The sequence below is a fragment of the Furipterus horrens genome, unplaced genomic scaffold (assembly GCF_987537825.1).
Source record: "Furipterus horrens unplaced genomic scaffold, mFurHor1.1.pri manual_scaffold_9, whole genome shotgun sequence".
NCBI lineage: Eukaryota > Metazoa > Chordata > Mammalia > Chiroptera > Furipteridae > Furipterus > Furipterus horrens.
The window spans coordinates 7,553,315-7,573,135 of NW_028327179.1; the positions used below are offsets into that span (position 1 = coordinate 7,553,315).

Genomic DNA, 19,821 nt, shown 5'->3' on the forward strand with positions numbered 1-19,821 from the left:
CGAGTTTTGACTCAAGCTTCCAACAAAGGTTGGATTTCCTCTTTGGGAACATGGAAGGGAATGAATGGTAAGAGGCTGCTCCCCAGCTAGAAAGAATGACTTACGGTAAAATATATCTACGGCCATTGCCAGCTTTACATTTGGGGACTGAGAGCAGGCAGGGAAGGAGCAGAAAGATGGCAAGCGCTCCTTGCTCACCTCACTCTACAAATCACAAAGTCCCGAGAGAGCCCCTCGGACCCAGGAGACTTCCTCCTGCTGAGGCCTTCGAAACTTTGGCTTCTTGGAGAAAAAACAACGAGGAAGAGAAAAGAGAGTTGTCCGGCTTCTACATCAGACTGGCCTTTATCCTCGGAAGAGCCAGGCAGGTACCAGGCAAGCCTCTGATGTCTGCCAGCTCTCGGCAGCCGGAGGGTCACATCAACCTGTTTGGCTGCACGAGCCCATGGAGAACACTGCTCCCCACATCGGCCGCGCCAATAGCAACAACCCCTCTTCCCATTCGACCTTGACCTGTGCACATGTTCGCAATGTTCCCAAGGCCCCTACGGACACTGAATGGGAGCAGTCTGTCAGAATAGCCTGTGGATTTGTGAAGATAGAAGAGGTCATCCAACATACCACCATTAAATATTCAAGTTAAGAGGTGCTAAACTTTAAGAATTCCTACGCATTTACTTTCAAAGAAGAAAAACCCTTCAAGGACTCATGAATTTGAATCTGCTCTGACATTCCAACAAGTCACCATTTAAAAGTGACCAGTGCTGCGTCTGAGGGCACTGACCAGACCCCCACTGGGGACTAGCTGACTGGGACAACAACCTCAGAAACCATTAGTGACCGCCACCCAAACCAGAGCAAAGCTCATGCACAGATAGTTCAACTGTGTTTTCCACAGGAAGCCAGGTAACGCCACTGATCTTGGGCAGGGTGGTATTTAGGACTTGCACAAATTGTTACTCTGTTGTTGGTAAATACTATGATTAAAATTCTGTGTTCTTAGAAATATCGAATGCTTGGTATTGTTCATTCATTCATCCATTCAGCTTATTTTTGTTGAGTGTCTACTATGTGCTAAGCTCCATTTTAGGCAGTGGGAATACAGGGACTTGGTAGCAAAGTTGGGTCACCATTTTAGATAGTAGTGGTTAGGAAAGACGTTACTGAGATGGTCACCTTCCAGCCACGCCTTAAAGAAGATGAAGGAGCCAGAACTGGGCACCTGGGGAACAATGTTCCAGGTGGAGGGTTTGTTCTATAAATACTTTTGAACCTGAGCTGAGAGTGTGCCTGGCATGTTGGAGGAATTGCAAGGAACCCAGTGTCTCTGGAAAAGTTTATGTGGGGGGGGGTGAGGGAAGGGGGTCTTAGAAAATAAGGTTGAGGGGTGCGCTTTGGCTTTAACTCTAAAAAAGAAGGGGTGCCTGTTGAGGACTCAGAGATGAGGGAGGCAAACCCTTAGAAAGGATCACTCTGGCTGGTTACTAACGTCCATGCTGACTCCCTGGCCCAGTATCCACCAGGCAGACCACAAATGGGTATCAGTGTGGCATGTGATGGCACCAGGCAGGAGGGACGGGCCTGCTGGGTGTGACTGCGGGACCTTCCAGCATTGGTTGCACCTGCTGTGGTAGCCGTGAGCCACACGGGCTACTGTACCTGCAATGCAGCTGGTCTGAAAGGAGGGCTGTTCATGCAAAATATACCCCGGAAGTTAAATACACGGCAAGTGTGAAAAAAAGGAAAGAGGATGTAAAACATCCCATTTACATTTTTATAATAGTATATATTAAAATAAGAATACTTTTAATACAATGGGTTAGATATAGGGTACTATTAAAATTCATTTCACCTGGGGTTTTCTTCTTTCTTCATTTAATGTAGCTACTAGAAAATTAATAATTGCATATGTGACTCACATTCTAATCCCACCGAAGAGAGCAGGGTTAGGGTGTTCCTCACATGGTGCCTAGACCGTCCCCTCATAAAGAAGTCCTAGGGAAAATTGCAGCAGCCCCTTAAGTGAGGAGAAAATGATTCAGACTTCAAAGCACTCTCTCCCTGTGAGCAAAAAGAAAGGCACCGGCATTCGGAGCCAAAGAGGCAGCTTCTTTGTGCAGCCTCCTGCGTGAAGAACAACGATCACACACACCAAGCAGCTCTCTGGTAGGTTGTCCCTTAGAACAACCAATCCAGAAAACTCTGGTTCAAAGCACTTAGGTTTGGTAAAGAAATAAATGCCCTAAATTCAAACAGGTTACCGTTGGAAGGACTAGAGCTAACCATTACTCAGCCCCGCAGGAAAGGGAAGGTACATATGAAGCCCCGTTATCACGCAGGGCACTTCGTGTACATCACCCCCAAGAAATCCTGACAACAGCCTGGAGCTTCTTTTATTTAAAAAAGAAAAAAATGGGGGTGGGAATGTTTTTGGCTCCAAAGCCTTCAAGTTCCTCTAAAATCTTCTATTCTGTATCTACAACAAGAAGCAAAGGACCCCTGATGTATGGAATAGCTTCGTAGGTCCTGTTGGCTATAATACTGCACACATTACAGCGAGAGGAAGAAAGCACAAGGCCCCTGGGTATTTTTGGCCAACACAAAGTCCCCCATTTTTTCTTTTTATCCTACGTGGTGTATATTCAACTTCCGGTATGTATTTCCCACACACCGCCCTTCTGTTAGCCCAGCCACATTTGAGTGCTCACGGCTACCCCATTGGGCATCACAGGCCTAACGAATTCTGAAGTCTTTCGCCCACACAAATACCCCCTAAGGGATACAGCACACATCTTCATGCCCGAAACCATTCAGAACAACAGAGTAACAAAGGTAGGCCTTTCACAAATACTAAAAACTTAATTGCACATTTCCTAGTGCTTGGCCAAATGATTTTACTTAAATGACAGACATTTCGGGTAAACATCCAGTCTGGTTATAAGTGAAATCTTGCTTCAATATATGAAAATTTTTGTGCTGGAAGAAAATCTTCTTGCAGCCTGATGTTCCTGGCGTGCGTTCTGCTCTTTCTGTTCGATGGCTCAGTTATTAAAGACAGCTGTGTCCACTGTTTATGACTAGTGTGGATGCTGAAAACCTAATAACAAAACCAAAAGTCCCAGGAGTGCCCTGCTCTCCTTCTCTTGAACTTGACACTGAGAAGACACACATTTCCCACCAGTGTTGGGAACAGTCCCCGCTGTCATCTACCAATCACATCCGTGACTCAGACTGGCGAGTCCACGCAGCCCTATGACAAAAATGCAAGAGCATAATAAAAGCGTGTCTTGTCCAATTAGAGAATAAAACAAAATTAAGATGCGTATCAATCTTGAAGGGGTGAGGGTAATTTTTTGTACATTTTGAAATTAAAAAGTAATTTTTCTCTTATTGAATTTTAGTTATTAAAATAGGACTGAAGGATAGTCCTTTGTAATGAGTAACTGCTTTTGTTGATGTTTGACTACATTAGAAATTTATATTTAATTAGACCAAAAACGAAACCAGTACCTTTTCCCCCCACTGGAGGGAATGTCTTTTTATTCATTATGAATGTAACAGTATTTTCTTCTGTTTAACTCCAGCAATATTCAGATTTTAAAAGTCCTTGCATAGGACATTTGGAACATAATGTTGTTCATTGGGATCACATTGCCCGATGCCGTAATGTGTGTCATAGAGCACAGAAGACAGGCGCTGGGCAGGAGAGGAGCACGTGCCATCAGGCAACAGAGGTGTCTGACATGGGGTAGGACTCCGGGTTATTCCTACATGCCATGGAGCTCCCTACACAGAAGGTCCGCCCAGACCCTGGAGGCCTGTCCCCTTTCTAAACAGTAGAGGCGGCTCGATATTCAAGCGGGCGCTTCTGCACCACAGCTAGAGGACTCGGGTGGGAGTCCAGGGGATGATTCACTGGGGTGACTCAGTGGCGGCTCTGAGCCGGGCTGTAGAAGACAATGTTGGATGCACACAGGGACGATAATCCTCCTGAGTCTGGGGTTCCGTTCCCCCGGTCTTTGGGAGGACCGAGGCTCCCCGGGACCCTCACACACTGCTGCTTCCGCACACAAGTGGTACCATTTAAAATTCCATTCAAAGGAAACGGTGGTAATTGAAGCCATTCACGGGACCACAAAAGCACTGCCACCCTCCAAACTGAACGTTTGAATGACATTTAAAAGGTGCCAAAATGTGTAATCGATTCATTCAAAAGATATTTCCTGAATATCTAGGGTGTGCAGCACTCTGGGATGGCTATTTGAGGAGAGACCAAGATAGCAATGAAGATGAATTATGCTATTTTATTAAAACAGGCTATCATGCTCAGATACTGGTGCGAATCCAAAAGGGACAGCTTAAGGAGGACTGGAAACGACCCGGAAAGAGAAATGGAAGCTGGAGGAATAGCAGCAGGGACGGAGGTGGGGTGGGGGAGGGGTCACAAAGGGAGGAGCAGACCCATAGGCACCTATGAAACAAAAAGAAAGTTCTCATCTAACCACAGTGCTATACACCTGAAAGTCATACAGAGTAAGATTGAATATAAACTGTAACTGAAATGTATAATTGAAAAATAAAATAATAAAAACTGGGGAAAAATTCTCAAGATAATAATGGAGAAAAAAAACCCAAAATTCTGTAAATATTCTAAAGTTCTGTGACATTAATATTATATTCTATTTTGCTAACAAAATAGGATATTTCTTTCATTCTTTCTTTCTTCCTTTCTTTCTTTTAAAATTTACTTAGAGAGGGGAAAAGGGAGGGAGAAAGAAAGGGAGAGAAACATCAGTGCAAGAGAGAAACGTTGACTGGTCGCCTCTCCCACGTGCCCTGAACCAGGGACCAAGCCCGCAACAAGGCACGTGCCCTGACCAAGAATCAATCAGTAACTTTTAGCTTTACAGCAAGACAGCCAACCAACTGAGCCACTCCAGTCAGGGCTACGACGTTTCTTTTTACTTTCATTAATGCATATTTCCTCTCTCTTCCTCCCCCACTACAGGAAGACACGTTCTTATTCTTTTCATCCCAGGAGGCTGTGCGGAGCCAAAGCTCACCTCACCCCCACCCCATCTTCTTCACACAGCTCCTCTGAACTCTCCTCAACCATATTTTTAAGGCTTTACATTGGATTCTCTTCCTCTGCAGACTTATCATAAATCCTTCATGTCACCATGTTCACGGAAAGAAAAAAGTGAATAGACTGAAATAAAGACCCAAGTAAGAAGATAAAATGTTCTAGGTCATATAATTCATTTTCAGGAACATAAATACTTAAATAAAAAAGGGTTAAGACCAGGCATTTAGTCAAATATTTTCTGTTTTTTACATGCAAGACACTATACTCAAAGCTGAGAGGTCCACTGGGCCCGTCCACAAGAAACTTAAACTCTAAAAAAACAGAAAAGGCCAGCGGGATAAGAGCCAGAGGTCAAAGAGATCAGGCCTGGGAGGCAGCCCAACCCACCTCCCTGAGCCGGGAGAGAATGAGAGGGACGGGCAGGACAGAGAGGTGGGGGCCCCAGAGCCACGGGGAAGGGGAGGGCCATCGCACCGACTCGGAGAACCGCGTCGCCTCAGTACGGGAGCAGGTACAGAAGGTCACGGTCTCAACACGAAGGAGTCAGAGATGGAAAGAGAGGAGCGCAAACAAAGACACGTCTTGGACTAATTAAACTTGGGAGCTGACAGTGGTGACTCACTTTTCTCTTTGTTAACATATTTGGATCAAGATTTGAAGAGAAAAGTTTGGAAGAAGACACGGGATTTCAGCACACTCTGCCATTATCCAACATGCAATATACGCACTGAAGTCAAAGTGCACACACAACCTTTTCTTCGGGGACTTTAAAAACATACCTTTACATCGCTAGGAGAAAATTAATATCCCTCGTGCACACATAAACTTTGATAGAACTTTACTCAGTAGAAAAATGAGAAATGAAAACATGACTTACAGAAGAAACACAACTGACTTTAAAAAGTATGAAAAATATTCAGTTCAGAAGTCAAATGCCACTGAAAACAAGATTCTCAAAAGGTAAAACAATTTTGAGGCAGGAAGATATACACATAAGTACTGCTGACCGGAGTGCAAATTAGGAGAAAGTCACCTATACGAGGTACTGTAGCAACAAACACACACACACACCTACGTGCGGTATTGCAGCAGTACAGATAAACACACACCTATGAGGTATTGTAACAATACAGACACACACACACACACACACACACTCCTCCCTTAAAATGTGTGTGTCCTTGACTCACTAATTATCCTTTTATGAGTTTAGCCTAAGTAAATAATAAGAGAAACAGGTAAAAATAGATTAATTTTCAGATGTTTGTTGTATCATTTTTAATAGCTAAAATTGAACAGTATTAATTTTAATATCAGAAAAATGATTAAATAAATTATAGTATACTGCAATTATGTGACTATTAAAAATTATTTTTCGTTGGCTTTTTAATGAAATGGAGGTATGTTCACAATATAATAGTAAATGAAAATAACCAGGATGCAAAACTACATATAGAATGTGATCCTATCTAGTCATATAACTACATGTACATGTGAAGAAAAAAAATTTAAAGAAAATATGTAAAAGTACATCAACAGTAGTCATCTTTGAGTTGCATAATTAATTGTTTTTCAATATATCTGGACTTTTTATAATTATTTTATATTTTATAGTTGGCACATATCATATATTACCTTATACTTGGCACACACAAAAATTTGCAGAATGATTTGATTTGGGGGCTTATTTTTAATAAACACACCCAAGCCAATAGATTATAACTGTCTGAGAGAAAAAGTAAAATCCCCTTCCTCTCTGAGCACTCGGTGCCTGATAGAGTCTAACACATGGGAGACACCCAATCACTGTTAAATTAATAAATGACGGGCTGTCTCTAGACACACGTGAGGGATGGAAAGATAAAGGAATGAATACATAGTTGGCAAATTCTTCAGTGTTTAATAAAATCGGTACTTTCCTGGGATTTTCAGGAGATGTAAGGGGCCCATCATGAGACAGACCTTTAAGAGAATAAAGGAAGAGGGAAAAAATAAAATAAAAGGAATGATTTTCACAAGAAGACAAGGGGATGAGATTTATTTCGTTGAGCTCCTTTTTCTGCCAACTCTCAGTATCTATGCCAACTTTCACTCAAATTTGTAAATGCATCTGCTTCTTCAGCAGATAGGAGTAAGCAACCGTTTAAAAGCAGTTACACAGTTGCCGTACATCCTACCAGGAGGATGAATTTAATTCACAAGACCACTGAGACTCAGGCTGGGTGCCAACCAACTCCTGTGCATGTATAATCTCTAAGGAGGGTGACCCAAAATTGCTGCTTCAGCTTCACCAGTGACCATTACAAGGAAGAAAGGGACCCCATCAGACAGACATGCATTTCTATCTGTCTTGGGCAGCGGAGGCAACGGGAATGGCTCTGTCCCAGCAGCCATCCCATTTTCTTCATGTATTCCTAACTTCTTGGCGAGGAGACACATTGCCTCTATTCTCCAACTGATGCAAGGGTAACAGATACGTCTTCCTCATCCTCTCCGGCATCATGGTGACAGATTCTTAGGCTGAACGCCCAAGGCGGAAATCTGGTATGAGTTTAAACTTGCTTAGACTTGTGAACTTCAGAGAGAGGAAGTGTATTCACATTTCTATTGTGTTAATATTTCTTGCACCAACACCAGAGTTCCTGGTGGACGCTCATGTCACGTCACCATTATTCCTTCCTCAAAATGCCTGGTTGTTCTTCCCTCCATAGACTCAAATGGCATTTCCCATTTTCAAATGTCTATGAACACTCGTACACAATATCCCCAAGTGGCATTGGACGGGGTGTAGGGATGGTGGATGAGAGAGAAATGACAAGTGGCTTTTAAATCAGGCAGTTCAAGATTTCAACTTTTAGTATCTCTTTAACTGGAGGCAAGCTATTAAACTGAGAATCTCAGTTTCTTCATCAAAAAAAAAAAAAATGGGGTTAATGCCTCCTAGGTTGCAGAAGAATTTTGAAATTAACATTAAAGCCCCAAATGTAGCTAGCCCAGGTGAAAATAGGTATTGTTATTAATAATGGCTCTGTAAATAAATTGTTTGCTGATTTCTTTTCAAACTATGTGTTTTTCTGTCAATACTGAAATGCCACACCAGAAGCTTCCTCTCCGGTTCTTCCCTATTGGAGTCATTTTTAAAACAGTGACTCCTTGTGTAGAAAAATAACTTTACAAGATGATTTAGCTATAAATTATATAAAGAAATAAGCATAACGAACCTTAGACACCACACAAAAATAAAGCTATATATGGTGATTAAAATTTCAGATTTGGCCTGAAAGCCTATGAGCTGAAATAGAATTCAAAATACGTAACAGTCATCCTCAGTCTTTTAAACATCAAAAAAATTACGCACCCCCTCATTGATTTCAGAAACTTGCTGATAGTACCCAAGCAGGAATGCACAGAACTCAAGGAGGTTCATGAACTCCTTAAGACATCCCTGGGGGCCTTCATCTCACCGATTCTAAACTACTATACCATGGAACTTGCCCCAATCCCAATTAAGTCCTTATATTGAAAAACCCACTTTCATAAACCCAGCCTCTCAAAACCTCATGAATAACCCAACTTTGGCCTTTTCCTTCAGAGACTCGATTTGAAGGCTCTGCCAAGGTAATGATCAATGACCACAGTAAGCAATAAACTCATCTTGACCTTCTAACTAGGTCATCTGGGTGGTATTTTCACGAAGCAACAATCCAACACCCCCATGCGAAGAGTTGGATCACTCTAAAGAGAACAGCATTCTGACAGACTTTCCAATAGAAGCCTTGGCTGAGAGAGCACACCGGCCCACATTCATCTAACATAAAACACCAAGCACTGGCAACTTCTCTAAGCGAGGAGCTCCTGGTGCCCAAGAGCCCTCCAGGCCTTAAAGAAAAGCCTTTGCTCTCCCCATGCACGTCCCAAACCGAGACCTTTTTGTCCTCAGGGCGGTGGTGTGTCCACAATGCAATCACAGCAGCAACAATGCCACTATTTCAGCCTAGCTTTGAAAACGACGGAGGGTTTGGGGCCCACATTGCTTAAACTTCCCACATTGATTTAATTCACTTGATAATTGCTCAATTCTGCAATTTATTGCCCAGGGGGGAGCCAAATTTCTCCTTGTGAACAGGGCAGATCCAGTGATAGCCCATAAAGAAAATGTGCCAAACTGCACGTGTTACCAGTAAGGCAGAGGCCATGAGAGGGTTGAGCATGAAGGATCCCTTGTCAGAGGAACATGGCCCTGGAACTGGTACCACGGGACTACAGAAATGCTGAACTGGGCCACTGCTTCCTCTTTAAGGAAAGTGCAATCTGCAGCCAGACGTTGGAACAGGGAGAGGTCGGAGGACGTGTCTCCCCCTTGCTTCGGGGCCAGGTCAGCTCTGAGCGGGGACAGCTATGCTCTCTTTTCAAAGCTGTGGCACAGTGAGGGGCCCCCATCATTGGTGAGAGCTTCCTGCCACTGCGTCTTCCTGCTGCCATGTGCGGTGGCAAGCTTTGAGGCTTAGAGAACATTTTTCCAACAAGACGTCCCCAGGGAAGTCATCAACATTCCATGCAAAGTGATTTATAATAAGGGCTGTGCCGCTGATCATAACCCTGTCCTCCTTTCTGAGCTCATGCCTCTCTATGTTCCCTGCACTGATAAGGACTAACCGTGCAGGGGGGCCGTCAGGGAGCAGAGCAGAGAGAGGGAGACAGCGGGGAAGAAAGGGAAACCAAGCAGTTATTATGAACGCCCCCTGTGCTCTATGCATGAATGATTCACCTCCACTCTTTTACTCAAATGAAGTTACATAAAATTATCACACACAAAAATATTACAAGTCATTTTAAATGCTTGGAAAGTCAAGGATGGTTGCCCTAAAAGGTTCAGCAACAAGACTTGATCTGCCCTCGGCGTCAGAACAAGCTTCGCCAAAGCAGGGAAGTTTGGGCTCCCCAGGGCAGAGTGAGTGGGTGCTAACTAGGTACCGGGGGGCGGGTGGGGTGGACAAGAGACAGAAGAAGAAAAGACGAAAGGAAAGGCAGCCCAGGGAAAGGCCAGGAGATGTTAGGCAAGAGCTCCTCGAACTTTTTTTGGCCAATGAATCCTCCGGGTAGCTTGTTAAACGGCAGATCTCAATTCAGTAGGTCTGGGGAGGGGCCCAAGATTCTGCATTTCGAACAAGCTCTGGGGTGAGGCCAACGCTGCTGGTCTGGTTCACACTTTGTGTAGCGAGGATCCTGGGATCTGCCCAGAGGCCAGAGCGAGAGAGGGCTCAGGAGGAGGCCAAAGAGCTTGGCAGAGGGCAGAGGCACTGGGTCTCAGAGGCAGAGGATGCACGACAATCTCCGTTTTCTTTGTTCTCGCCAAGTAACTGTCCTGGGAGTTATTTTTCCCTGGGAGACAACACTTCGCAATCTCTCCAGTGTAAGTGAGAGCAAAGGTGTTTATGGACTTCGGGGCTTCCCAGAGCCAATAAAGTACAGTTCCTTCATCACAGACAGCCCATTAACAACCCATGTTTATTAGTAAAAATCTTCTGAACTTAATACCCCTTTGTCAGCAAAAGTAATTGATCTTGGCCGGTTAATTTGGCTGCTTTCACAGACCGAGGACTTGCCACTCTCCCTCTTAAGAGTGTCAGACTGCTCTGCAGGCTTTCCTCCCTGCAGGAAGCCATTTCCAAGGACGCTGAGCCCGGAGGCTTCTTAGAATAGTCTGGTAGAAGAGAACAGAGACAACTCTCAATGACACCTTGGTCCTGAGTCACAGAGGCCTGGAAGACATTGAGTTTTACAGAAATGTCTGTGCCAACTGCCACCATCCTGCCCCTGGAGAATTTGACTCACAGAGGCTGTTCGGTTGGGCAGGTCCTAAAAGCTCAAGCTTCAGCAAAAGAGAAGCGCATCTGTGCTTTAACCAATGCTTGGATACTTTAAACTATCCTTTCCTTCTGCCTTAGGAAAGAGGCGTTTCCTTCCATTTTAAAAGGAACACAGGACTTACTCAGACTGAACACACGCCATGAGGAGCACGCTCCACTGCGACTCAGACAACTCCAGCAGAAGGCACTCAGGTCCCCCCCTACACATACGCCCCTGCCATCATCAGGACTGGGACTCGGGAGCAGTCGCCCCTTGGCTCTCTCACTTCCACAATGAGGAAATGGGGGTGGCAGAGTTGAGCCAGTCATGGTAAAGCGTTTTTCACATGAGTCCTGATGATAGTTACACCTAAAAACGGGTAAGAGTAAAACTGGGAAATCCTCTCTGGATCTCTCCGAACGTTGGCAGGTTTTCAATGGTCTGGAATGCCGTATAGACTGTCCCAACCTAAATTGGGGATGTCAAGTCATGGGTCAGGCCTTTTTCATCATCTACGGGATCTAGTTCAATGAGCTGGAGTGTCTTTCTAGTTGCCTGACTGGCACCACAACACAAAAATGTGGAGCGTGGAACTTGGGGGGTTGGATGTGAAATACCTGGTGTATATAGTAATGACCGGGGAGCTGGGGGACACCTGGAAGGGGCAGCGATTCAAGCCTCAGAGGGAGTCACACACACGAAGGATGCTTCCTGCTTGCTCTGAGGCAGAGAGTGATCTAATGAGATCAGACGTCTCTCAAACAACACCTACTATTCCCCAGCAAGAAGGGGCAGGCCGACTTTAAAGAGCGGAACGTCACAGTGTGGACGAGAAGGCACTGTCCAATTCTGGCCTCACAGAGCCGGGGCCAGGCCACGCATTTGCCACGTTAGCTTCTGAAACACCTGCTCAGCGACCGCTCTCTGGATGGGGCATTTGCTGCCGAGACATCTTTTGGGAAAGAGAGGTACCACATCCAAAGAGAGCAAAATGAAAGACTATTAACAACCAGGTTATTTTAATAACCAACTGCAAAAAATGAAAGGTTGTACCTCAGAGTTTTGTATTCCCCCAAACAGAAGCTGCTCTGCTGGCCCTCCGCTTACCCAAGCTCACTCACAAATGTTCTAGCCCCAAGCCTGGGCTTCGTCCTCTCTTCCCTTATCCTATTAGTACAAAGACAGGTGTCAAGAACATAATCAGAGCCATGAGCTGTCCCTTAGGTGCTGAGGGCAGCAGCGTGGAGAACTAGAAGGACGACAGGATTAGGAATATAAGAACTACGCCGTTAGATATAGAGATATAGAAAATTATATAGAATATAGGTCTGGAGAGAACTCACTAAGCAGGAGAGCTTGGGTGAAAACTTCTTTGGATTTTTATTTCTTCAACCAAAGAATGAAAGCAGGACTTGCAGGGGCCTGACCTGGGCCCTCAGGTGTGTTTCATTCACCCTGCATTGTGTTTAGACACACGAGACATCTAAATGCCTTGAACGCACTGGAGTTTGCGACCCCAACACATAGAATCTCTACAGTCATCTCTGGTCCCACCATTGGGTAACCTGGTATGGCTGTCACTGCTAAATCGACAGCACCTGCTGTCCTCCTCGCCACCTTCCAAACTGCCTCCCCATGGAGGCTCACCTGCCCAGCCTCGGCACACCTTTCTGGTAAAGAGAGTTTGTGTAGGTTTCAGATTTCCTGCTTAGATGTGCCCTGTTTTTCCTCAATCTACCCAAAAGAATGAGAGGCATAAAAAAGTTATCAGAAAACTTGACAGCTACCAAGATGAAAGAAATAAAATGAAGAAATGAGCAATATTTCATGGCAAATAGAAATTATTTATGTAAAAAAATTAACACAAAGCTATTTAACCATAATTAGCAAGAGAGGACATGCATGAAAGCTGAAGCTGAATGTGCGAAATCATGTTCATCTTCATTAGTAAATTACCTCTGTGTTTTATATACTATTACAATATGATGGGTATTGTATACCTCATGTTGCATGTGTTACGTGTATCCACTCCTTCTCAGTCTCCCTCCCTCCCCATACAAACCCCCTCACCCTCAGTCATGTTTACTTTACTCTGGACCCTCTACACCGTGTGCTATAGGAAGGGGAAAGATTTTAGGAAGGACACGTTGAGAAATGACAAATGCTATGATTTATGATGATCCACATCTGATTCCACTTTGGTGAAATTATGACGCTAAAGTTTCCCATTATTCTTTAATATTCTGAGATGCACACTGCATGTTCTTTATTACAAAAGATTAAACGCTTTAAAAATATATGGTGTAAATAACTTGGAACAGCTGGCGAAGACCAGGTTCCCCATCATCACGATGACCACCATCATCACCCATATTTTACTCCAAATTTAAAATACATACATAAAAAAGATCCCCTTGATATTACAACAGAAGCCAAGTTCCTTTTTCATTGTTATGCACGCGGAAGGTATTCTTGGTACATAAAGTACAAGTCGACGGTGCTTGGGAAGGCAAGTCTGTGGCTCTGTTTCTCTAATCCCTACTCTGCCCTGGATCCATCACTTAGGGACCACTTCCTCCTGTCCACTCCCCACGATGGAACTGACCAATCATCTCTGTCCAGGGTCTGTCACCACACAGGATACACTGAGGCAAGCTGCACTTGACCCCCTTCTGCTGCCCATCTGACTGCATTCAGGAACTCAACAGCTGCCTCAGAGAGAAGACCCTTCAACCCAAAGAGCAGAGAGTCCACGTCTGCCCAAAGAAGATGGCAAGTGAAGGAAAGTCAGTCTCTTTCCCTTATTCTTTAGACCAGTGGTTCTCAATCAGGAGAGACCTTGTTCTCCAGGGGATATAACGCGATGTCTGCACACATTTGGGGGTGTCACAACCGAGGGGGCAAGTGCTACTCGCATCTAATGGGTAGCAGCCAAGGACATGCTGAACATCCCTCAATGCGCAAGACAGCTGCTGCCACCAAGACCTGCCCAGCCCAGAATGCCAGCAGGGCCAAGGTCAAGAACCCTACCGCAGAGAGTCGAGCTTGTTCCTTGGTTCCATATCAGGAGAGACAGAAGGAGAGGCTGTAAGGAGAGTCGGGGCCGCTCCTAGTGAGTCCCAGCTGCAATTAGCCAGAAGGGAAGTCCTTGGAGTGCCCAGGGCAGTACTTACAACACAGGAACACTTGGTGCATTTGTTTCCTTCCGGCTGAAAGGCCTCCCCTTCTCGGTACTGCACACCCTCAAACACACAGCCTGGAAAGCAAGGAAGGGTTTAGAATGAGGGCATTAGCCTCTGTTCAGTTTGTCACAATTCTTCCATCCACTGCTCCTCCACCTCCACCTAGCCGAGCATCCTCTTTAACCAGAGGACAATACTGCTTCATAGTAGAAAACAAACAACCAAACCAAAGGCCCAATGGAATACAAAGTGCTGGCATGTGCCCAGAAAGCCAAAGATGCTAGAAAGCACATAAGAGGGTGGAAGCAAGGTCCGCCTGGGATCAGTGCACAGCGGAGCCCTGCAGAGTCTGTAGGTCTCGCCATGACCTTACCGACCACGACCAGGGAACCAAACCCCAGTGGGGGCCGAGGAGGCAGACAGAGGGAGTCCCAGGGAGGGAAGTCCATGAGGAGCTAAGTAACGAAAGGGCACAAAGAGCTGCCACTTGGTGAGAACCCAGGGGTTGCCCAGCCTCCACTAGGCCCTCTGTACCCCTGATTGCACTCCATCTTCACAGTGCGCCTGCAAAGTAGGGGCTCTTATCACTGTCCCCAGAGATGGGGAAGACATGGCTCAGAGAGGACTAACTTACCCAGCTGGCAGGCAGAGGAGCTGGGATTTGAGCTCAATTCATCACGATCCACTGGCCACACCATACAGAGGATGAGGTGCCCAGGCAGAGGGGGGCAAAGGCAGGTCAGGAGGGACGGCACAGGCTTTCAGTCCCTCCCGATGTCCTGTTAAAGGGGGTGTGGCTCGCCACCAAGTCTGGCTAAAAACAGGACCAAAAGCCCAGGGGGTGCCTCTCATTCAGAAAGATGCTCAGGACATGCTTATATTCTTAACAGAAGTGACCTAAAGCATAGACTGGCCAGTAATTCCATGTCATTCAGGCCATGGGAGGACCATCAGCTAATGGCAAAGCCACTTTCTTCAGGTCTGTCCTCCGGAGGCACTTCGCCAGAACAGCTGAGGTCCCTCTGCACACAATCAGCAGTGCTGGAGGCAGCAGAACCAATGGCCAAAACTCAAAAAGGAGGGCTCTCATGAAAGACAGACTCATGCCCCTGGGGATGTTCGAGGCCCGCCAACTGAACTCATCAACGGAATCCACCAAACTCTGGTAGCAGCCAGCTCCTTCCAAGGAGAACTAAGGACCACCCCTCCCCACCTGGCTGAGCTGTTGGACCCATTCACTTGAAAGCCAGGTACAGAGCCCTTTGTTCAATTGAAAGACATGCACTCCACACCCCCACTCTTATTAGGGATTCTGGACCCAAGGGTACGTAGGACAATGACCATGTCCAGCTTGAAGCAGCTAGAGGAGCTCGAGACCTTCGTCCATTGTCCTTTATAAGATTATAAAGGGTCTTAAGTCTGGGGGGGGGGGGGTTGTTATTTTTTATTGTTAAAATACATAAATAAATAAATAATTATTTTTAAAAAAAGAAGAAGAAGAATATATGAAAGGGTGAGGCAGGAGAGCTTGTATGTATGACCCAGGGGCATGGACTAGTTGGGGGGATTGTTGGGGGAGGGGGGTGCTGGGCGGAGGGGAGCAAAGGGGAAAAAATTGAAACTATTGTAACAATATAATCAATAAAATATACTTAAAAGAAAAAAAGAAAGAAAGACATGCAGACAAAAAGTACCAAGACTGAAGCTGAGTAGCTGAGTGAAACTGGTTTTAGAGTCTTCTCGATGCCCACACCCAGCCATCAACCACCTCCTTGCTTTTCCCACTGATGTGGGAAGACCTCACAAACCTGGGTCCTTCCAGAGGCTGTAACTCAGCATTGTTCACAATGACACGTACCCAGCCATCTCCTTTCAAAGGACACTGCCAGCAAAGCGTCTTCAATTCTTTCTCATACATATTGGCACCACAGGTTCTATCATACAGGTGGGCAGATGATTGACCACAACAATCTACATTTGGCAACTTAAATAGGGAATTTTACATGAAAATTCCATGCAATCTGTTCCCATCATGACCCACCATCCTCGAGCAGAGAGTCAGAAGAAAAGGAAGGAGCAGACAACCAAGAATGCCCTGAAATCTGTCTCAGGAAGAAGCTGACCACAGATGGTACATGGTGGCCATTATGTGGCATACCATTCCACAAGCAGTGACAGATGCCAGTCCTCCAAATACCAAGGAGAATAACCCAAAGGCTCCCCCTGACTGTCCCTTTGTAGCCTTGGCTAAGTCCAGACTCCCAAGACAAAGGATAAAGCGTTTTGGATGTGGCCTCTTCTGAGTCTTCTGATTTGCATCCCAAAGGGTGGCCTTTGGAATTAGGGAGAGAGAGCAAAGTTGATTCTGGACCCCATCACTGAGGGCACAGAGCTTTCCCAGGCAGCAGGGACTAGTGTGTGGCCCTGGTTGCTAACTGTAAAGATCTGCCTCCAAAGGCACCTGGACCCAAGCAGAATAATGATCACGGCGTGGGGGCGGTGAGAGATAGTACAATATCATGGCCACACCAAGCCCAAGCCCACCTTCGTCCTTTACCCGCTCTCAGGCCTTGTTCTCATTGGGTCCAATTCCTTCCTCTGTGAAGTGAGAACAGTACCTCCTCGCTCCCTAGAAAGCCACGAGCGCCTGACTTTGTAGCGCATGTACAGCCGTGGTGTTCAGCCTTGCCTTCTTGGGAACTCAGCCAAAAACAGAAAGGAGGAAGCAACTGCTCCAATATGATGACTTCATCAGCTGAAATACATTCACCCTGATGTCCGTAGACCCACACTTTCAAAGGCAGCCAAAAAAATACAGCTATCTCCCTACTGAAGAGGAATGTTACACATGCTGAGTTGATTCTATATCAACAAAGCAACCGTCTACTCAATGCAACTGAATGGATATTTAAGAGCTGTGATAATTTTTAAATCTATACAGTGTAAAAAATTTGCTCTGTTATCAATCTCAGGCATAGAATTATCCGGGATGGCTGGGTCCCACCCTCAGAGATTTTCATGGACTTGGTCTGTGATGCAGCTGAGACATCCATGTTTATTTTTTAAAGCTTTCCAGGTGATTTTAATATGCAGCCTAGAAAACTAGTGATTTAGCTTAATGAAGATCTGTTAGGCATTTAGGAGGATGGTTACGTGATACAAAGCCTATTTAATGCGTTCAGAAGTAAAAAGTACTCAAGTGAACCCTGTGTGATAGATACAAAATAACTGGATTATGGAAAGAATTATCAACCAGTTTTTGGTCTTCATGTGAGCTCATCCACCAACACGTCACAGAAACTCCACTCTGAAAAGGAAGTTTTGCTCGATAAAGACTGTGCGGGGACCTTAGGGAGGTCAGAAGAGAGGTCATGGAAAGGGAATGTCCTTACGGTCATTTGAAGATGAGAAGAGACTAGACCGCAGGAGGGACTCTGGTCTAGATGTATTTCAGACCGCATGGAGGGGGACGGCAGGAGCATCCCCCCGCATGTCCCACTCAGGAAGGTTCTCAGAACAGAGTGCTCTTTGGAGATCAACCTCAAAAGCAAGGAGTTGGGAGTATCACCTCCAATGAGGAAAAACACTCAGCAGAAAACCCAAACTGCAGACCATCTGTCCAAGAGTACAGGCCAGGGCCTACGGGAGCAGAAAAAAATCTCTCACCTCAAAATCCCTGGGCTCCTACCTAAGGGCAAGAAGAGATGCAGGACGCCTTTGTCATCCTGTTCAGAAAAGTGGGAGGAAGCCTGCCAGCCCCCAGGACAGGAAAGACCCGTCCGCTGTCAGCTGGGCACGGGGGACCCTCAGAAGGACAATGCCCCAGTGGGTTGCGTCACCCTGACAACGGAGACCAGTGAAACTCTGGGCTACATTCACTTAGGGACGCGGCTCTTGGTTTTCAGAAAACATCTGGTTACCTCATAGCCAAGGCAGGCTCTGGCCAACGCACTGCAAACTGAAGCAGTAAAAAGACATTTCTGGTAGCAAGGAAAAGCCACAGCCTTTCCTTCCAAAATAAGCGTTATCTGTGGCCCCGCGGAGTGGAAAGCGGGCCTCCCAAGCCCTGAGCGGCCACATGCCAAGACCTACAGCACATCGCATTCATCCCGGGCTCACCGGGGAGTCCAGCCGGACGTTTCTATGCAAAAGAAGTTGGCTCTGGAAACCCATCAGGTACCCAGATGTAAAGTGAGAAAATCCCCAGGCAGGAAGGCGGAGAAACACGCATTCCTGGAGAACGCAGAGGTTCCGACAGCGAACCCCGCGGCCTCCCTCCCGGGCAGTTACCTGGGCACGTGGGGCAGCAGGCTCCCAGGGGCTTGGCGGGGTTTTTACAGTGCACGACACATCGCACCTCGGCCTCGGTGACCACGCCTTCCTGGAAAACAGACGCCACAGGGAAAGTCAGCCCCGAACTTCCCGCTGCCCCCAAGGAGTTGCCCACTTTGGGAAGGTAACCAGGAAAACCGGAGAAGCGTCCGAACACAAAACATGCCCGGTGAGGGTCAGTGTCGGGCCCAGAGGTACGGGGCACCAGTGAGTCACGTCTCCCTGGCTCAGCCCACCGATGCATTTGGACTCGGAGTCCTGACCCTGTTGCTGCTCTCCCACCCACCCCCCAACTCTCCCACTCCCATCCTGGGTCTTTCTCTTTGGCCCCAGTTTCTTTCTTTCTTCTTTCCTTTCTTTTCCTTCCTTCCTTCCTTCCTTCCTTCCTTCCTTCCTTCCTTCCTTCCTTCCTTCCTTCCTTTCTTCCTTCCTTCCTTCCTTCCTTCCTTCCTTCCTTCCTTCCTTCCTTCCTTCCTTCCTTCTTTCTTCTTTCTTTCTTTCTTTCTTTCTCCTTTCTTTCTTTCTTTCTTTCTTTTTCTTTCTTTCTTTCTTTCTTTCTTTCTTTCTTTCTCTTTCTTTCTTTCCTTCCTTCCTTCCTTCCTTCCTTCCTTCCTTCCTTTCTTTCTTTCTCTTTCCTTCCTTCCTTCCTTCCTTCCTTCCTTCCTTCCTTCCTTCTTTCTTTCTTTCTCTCCTTCCTTTCTTCCTTCCTTCCTTCCTTCCTTCCTTCCTTCCTTCCTTCCTTCCTTCCGTCCTTCCTTCCTTTCTTTCTTTCTTTCTAACTTAGTGCTTGAGACCTTGCTGTCTGTCAATAGCTGACAGAGCCTCGCTGTTCATTCACAACGGTTTTAAGTTCTGAGTGCTTACTGTGTTTTCCATAATTGTTACTATACTTAAAGCCATTAATTATGGTTCCTTACCACCCTTCCAGAAATAACTAGACCAGCTCCGCGGTCTTGGAAATTTCACCCTGCCTCCCACAGAGCCTGGTTCTCCAGCATCGACGGGAGACGTTAGCTACAGCTATTTTAAAGTGATAATATATGTGTCCAAATAGAGGCTGTAGGTCTGAATCATGAATTCAAACGACTCCTTGGCAAACTGATCTTGGGACGCTAATATTGTAATGTCAATCAAAACATTTTTAGGTTAATTTTTAGAGCTGGCTTTTGAAGAATTTCTACCATATTCGCTACCTGTTTTATAAACGAATACGTGTGTTTGTTTGTGTGTTCAGGAGTGTTTTCGGGGGAGGTACAGCACAGAGCAAAAATCATGTAACAATTTGATAACCAGTTAATGTTCTTCATCATGTCTGCTACCATATCATCTCAATCCAACAAGGGTTATCTCCTGAATGTCTTCCTATCTGTC

General features: G+C 45.9%; 1 protein-coding gene across 2 annotated transcripts in view; it reads right to left on the reverse strand.

Moving 5' to 3' along the window:
• The window catches only part of BMPER (BMP binding endothelial regulator), a 221,828-nt gene that overhangs the window by 144,654 nt on the left and 57,353 nt on the right, over positions 1 to 19,821 (reverse strand). For both annotated transcript variants that reach the window (XM_090287786.1, XM_090287785.1), the window contains exons 5-6: positions 18,409 to 18,499; positions 14,110 to 14,192 (exon numbers count right to left, since the gene is read on the reverse strand). In XM_090287786.1, the coding sequence (XP_090143912.1) occupies positions 14,110 to 14,192; positions 18,409 to 18,499 (174 nt within the window). The remainder of the gene's footprint in view (positions 1 to 14,109; positions 14,193 to 18,408; positions 18,500 to 19,821) is intronic.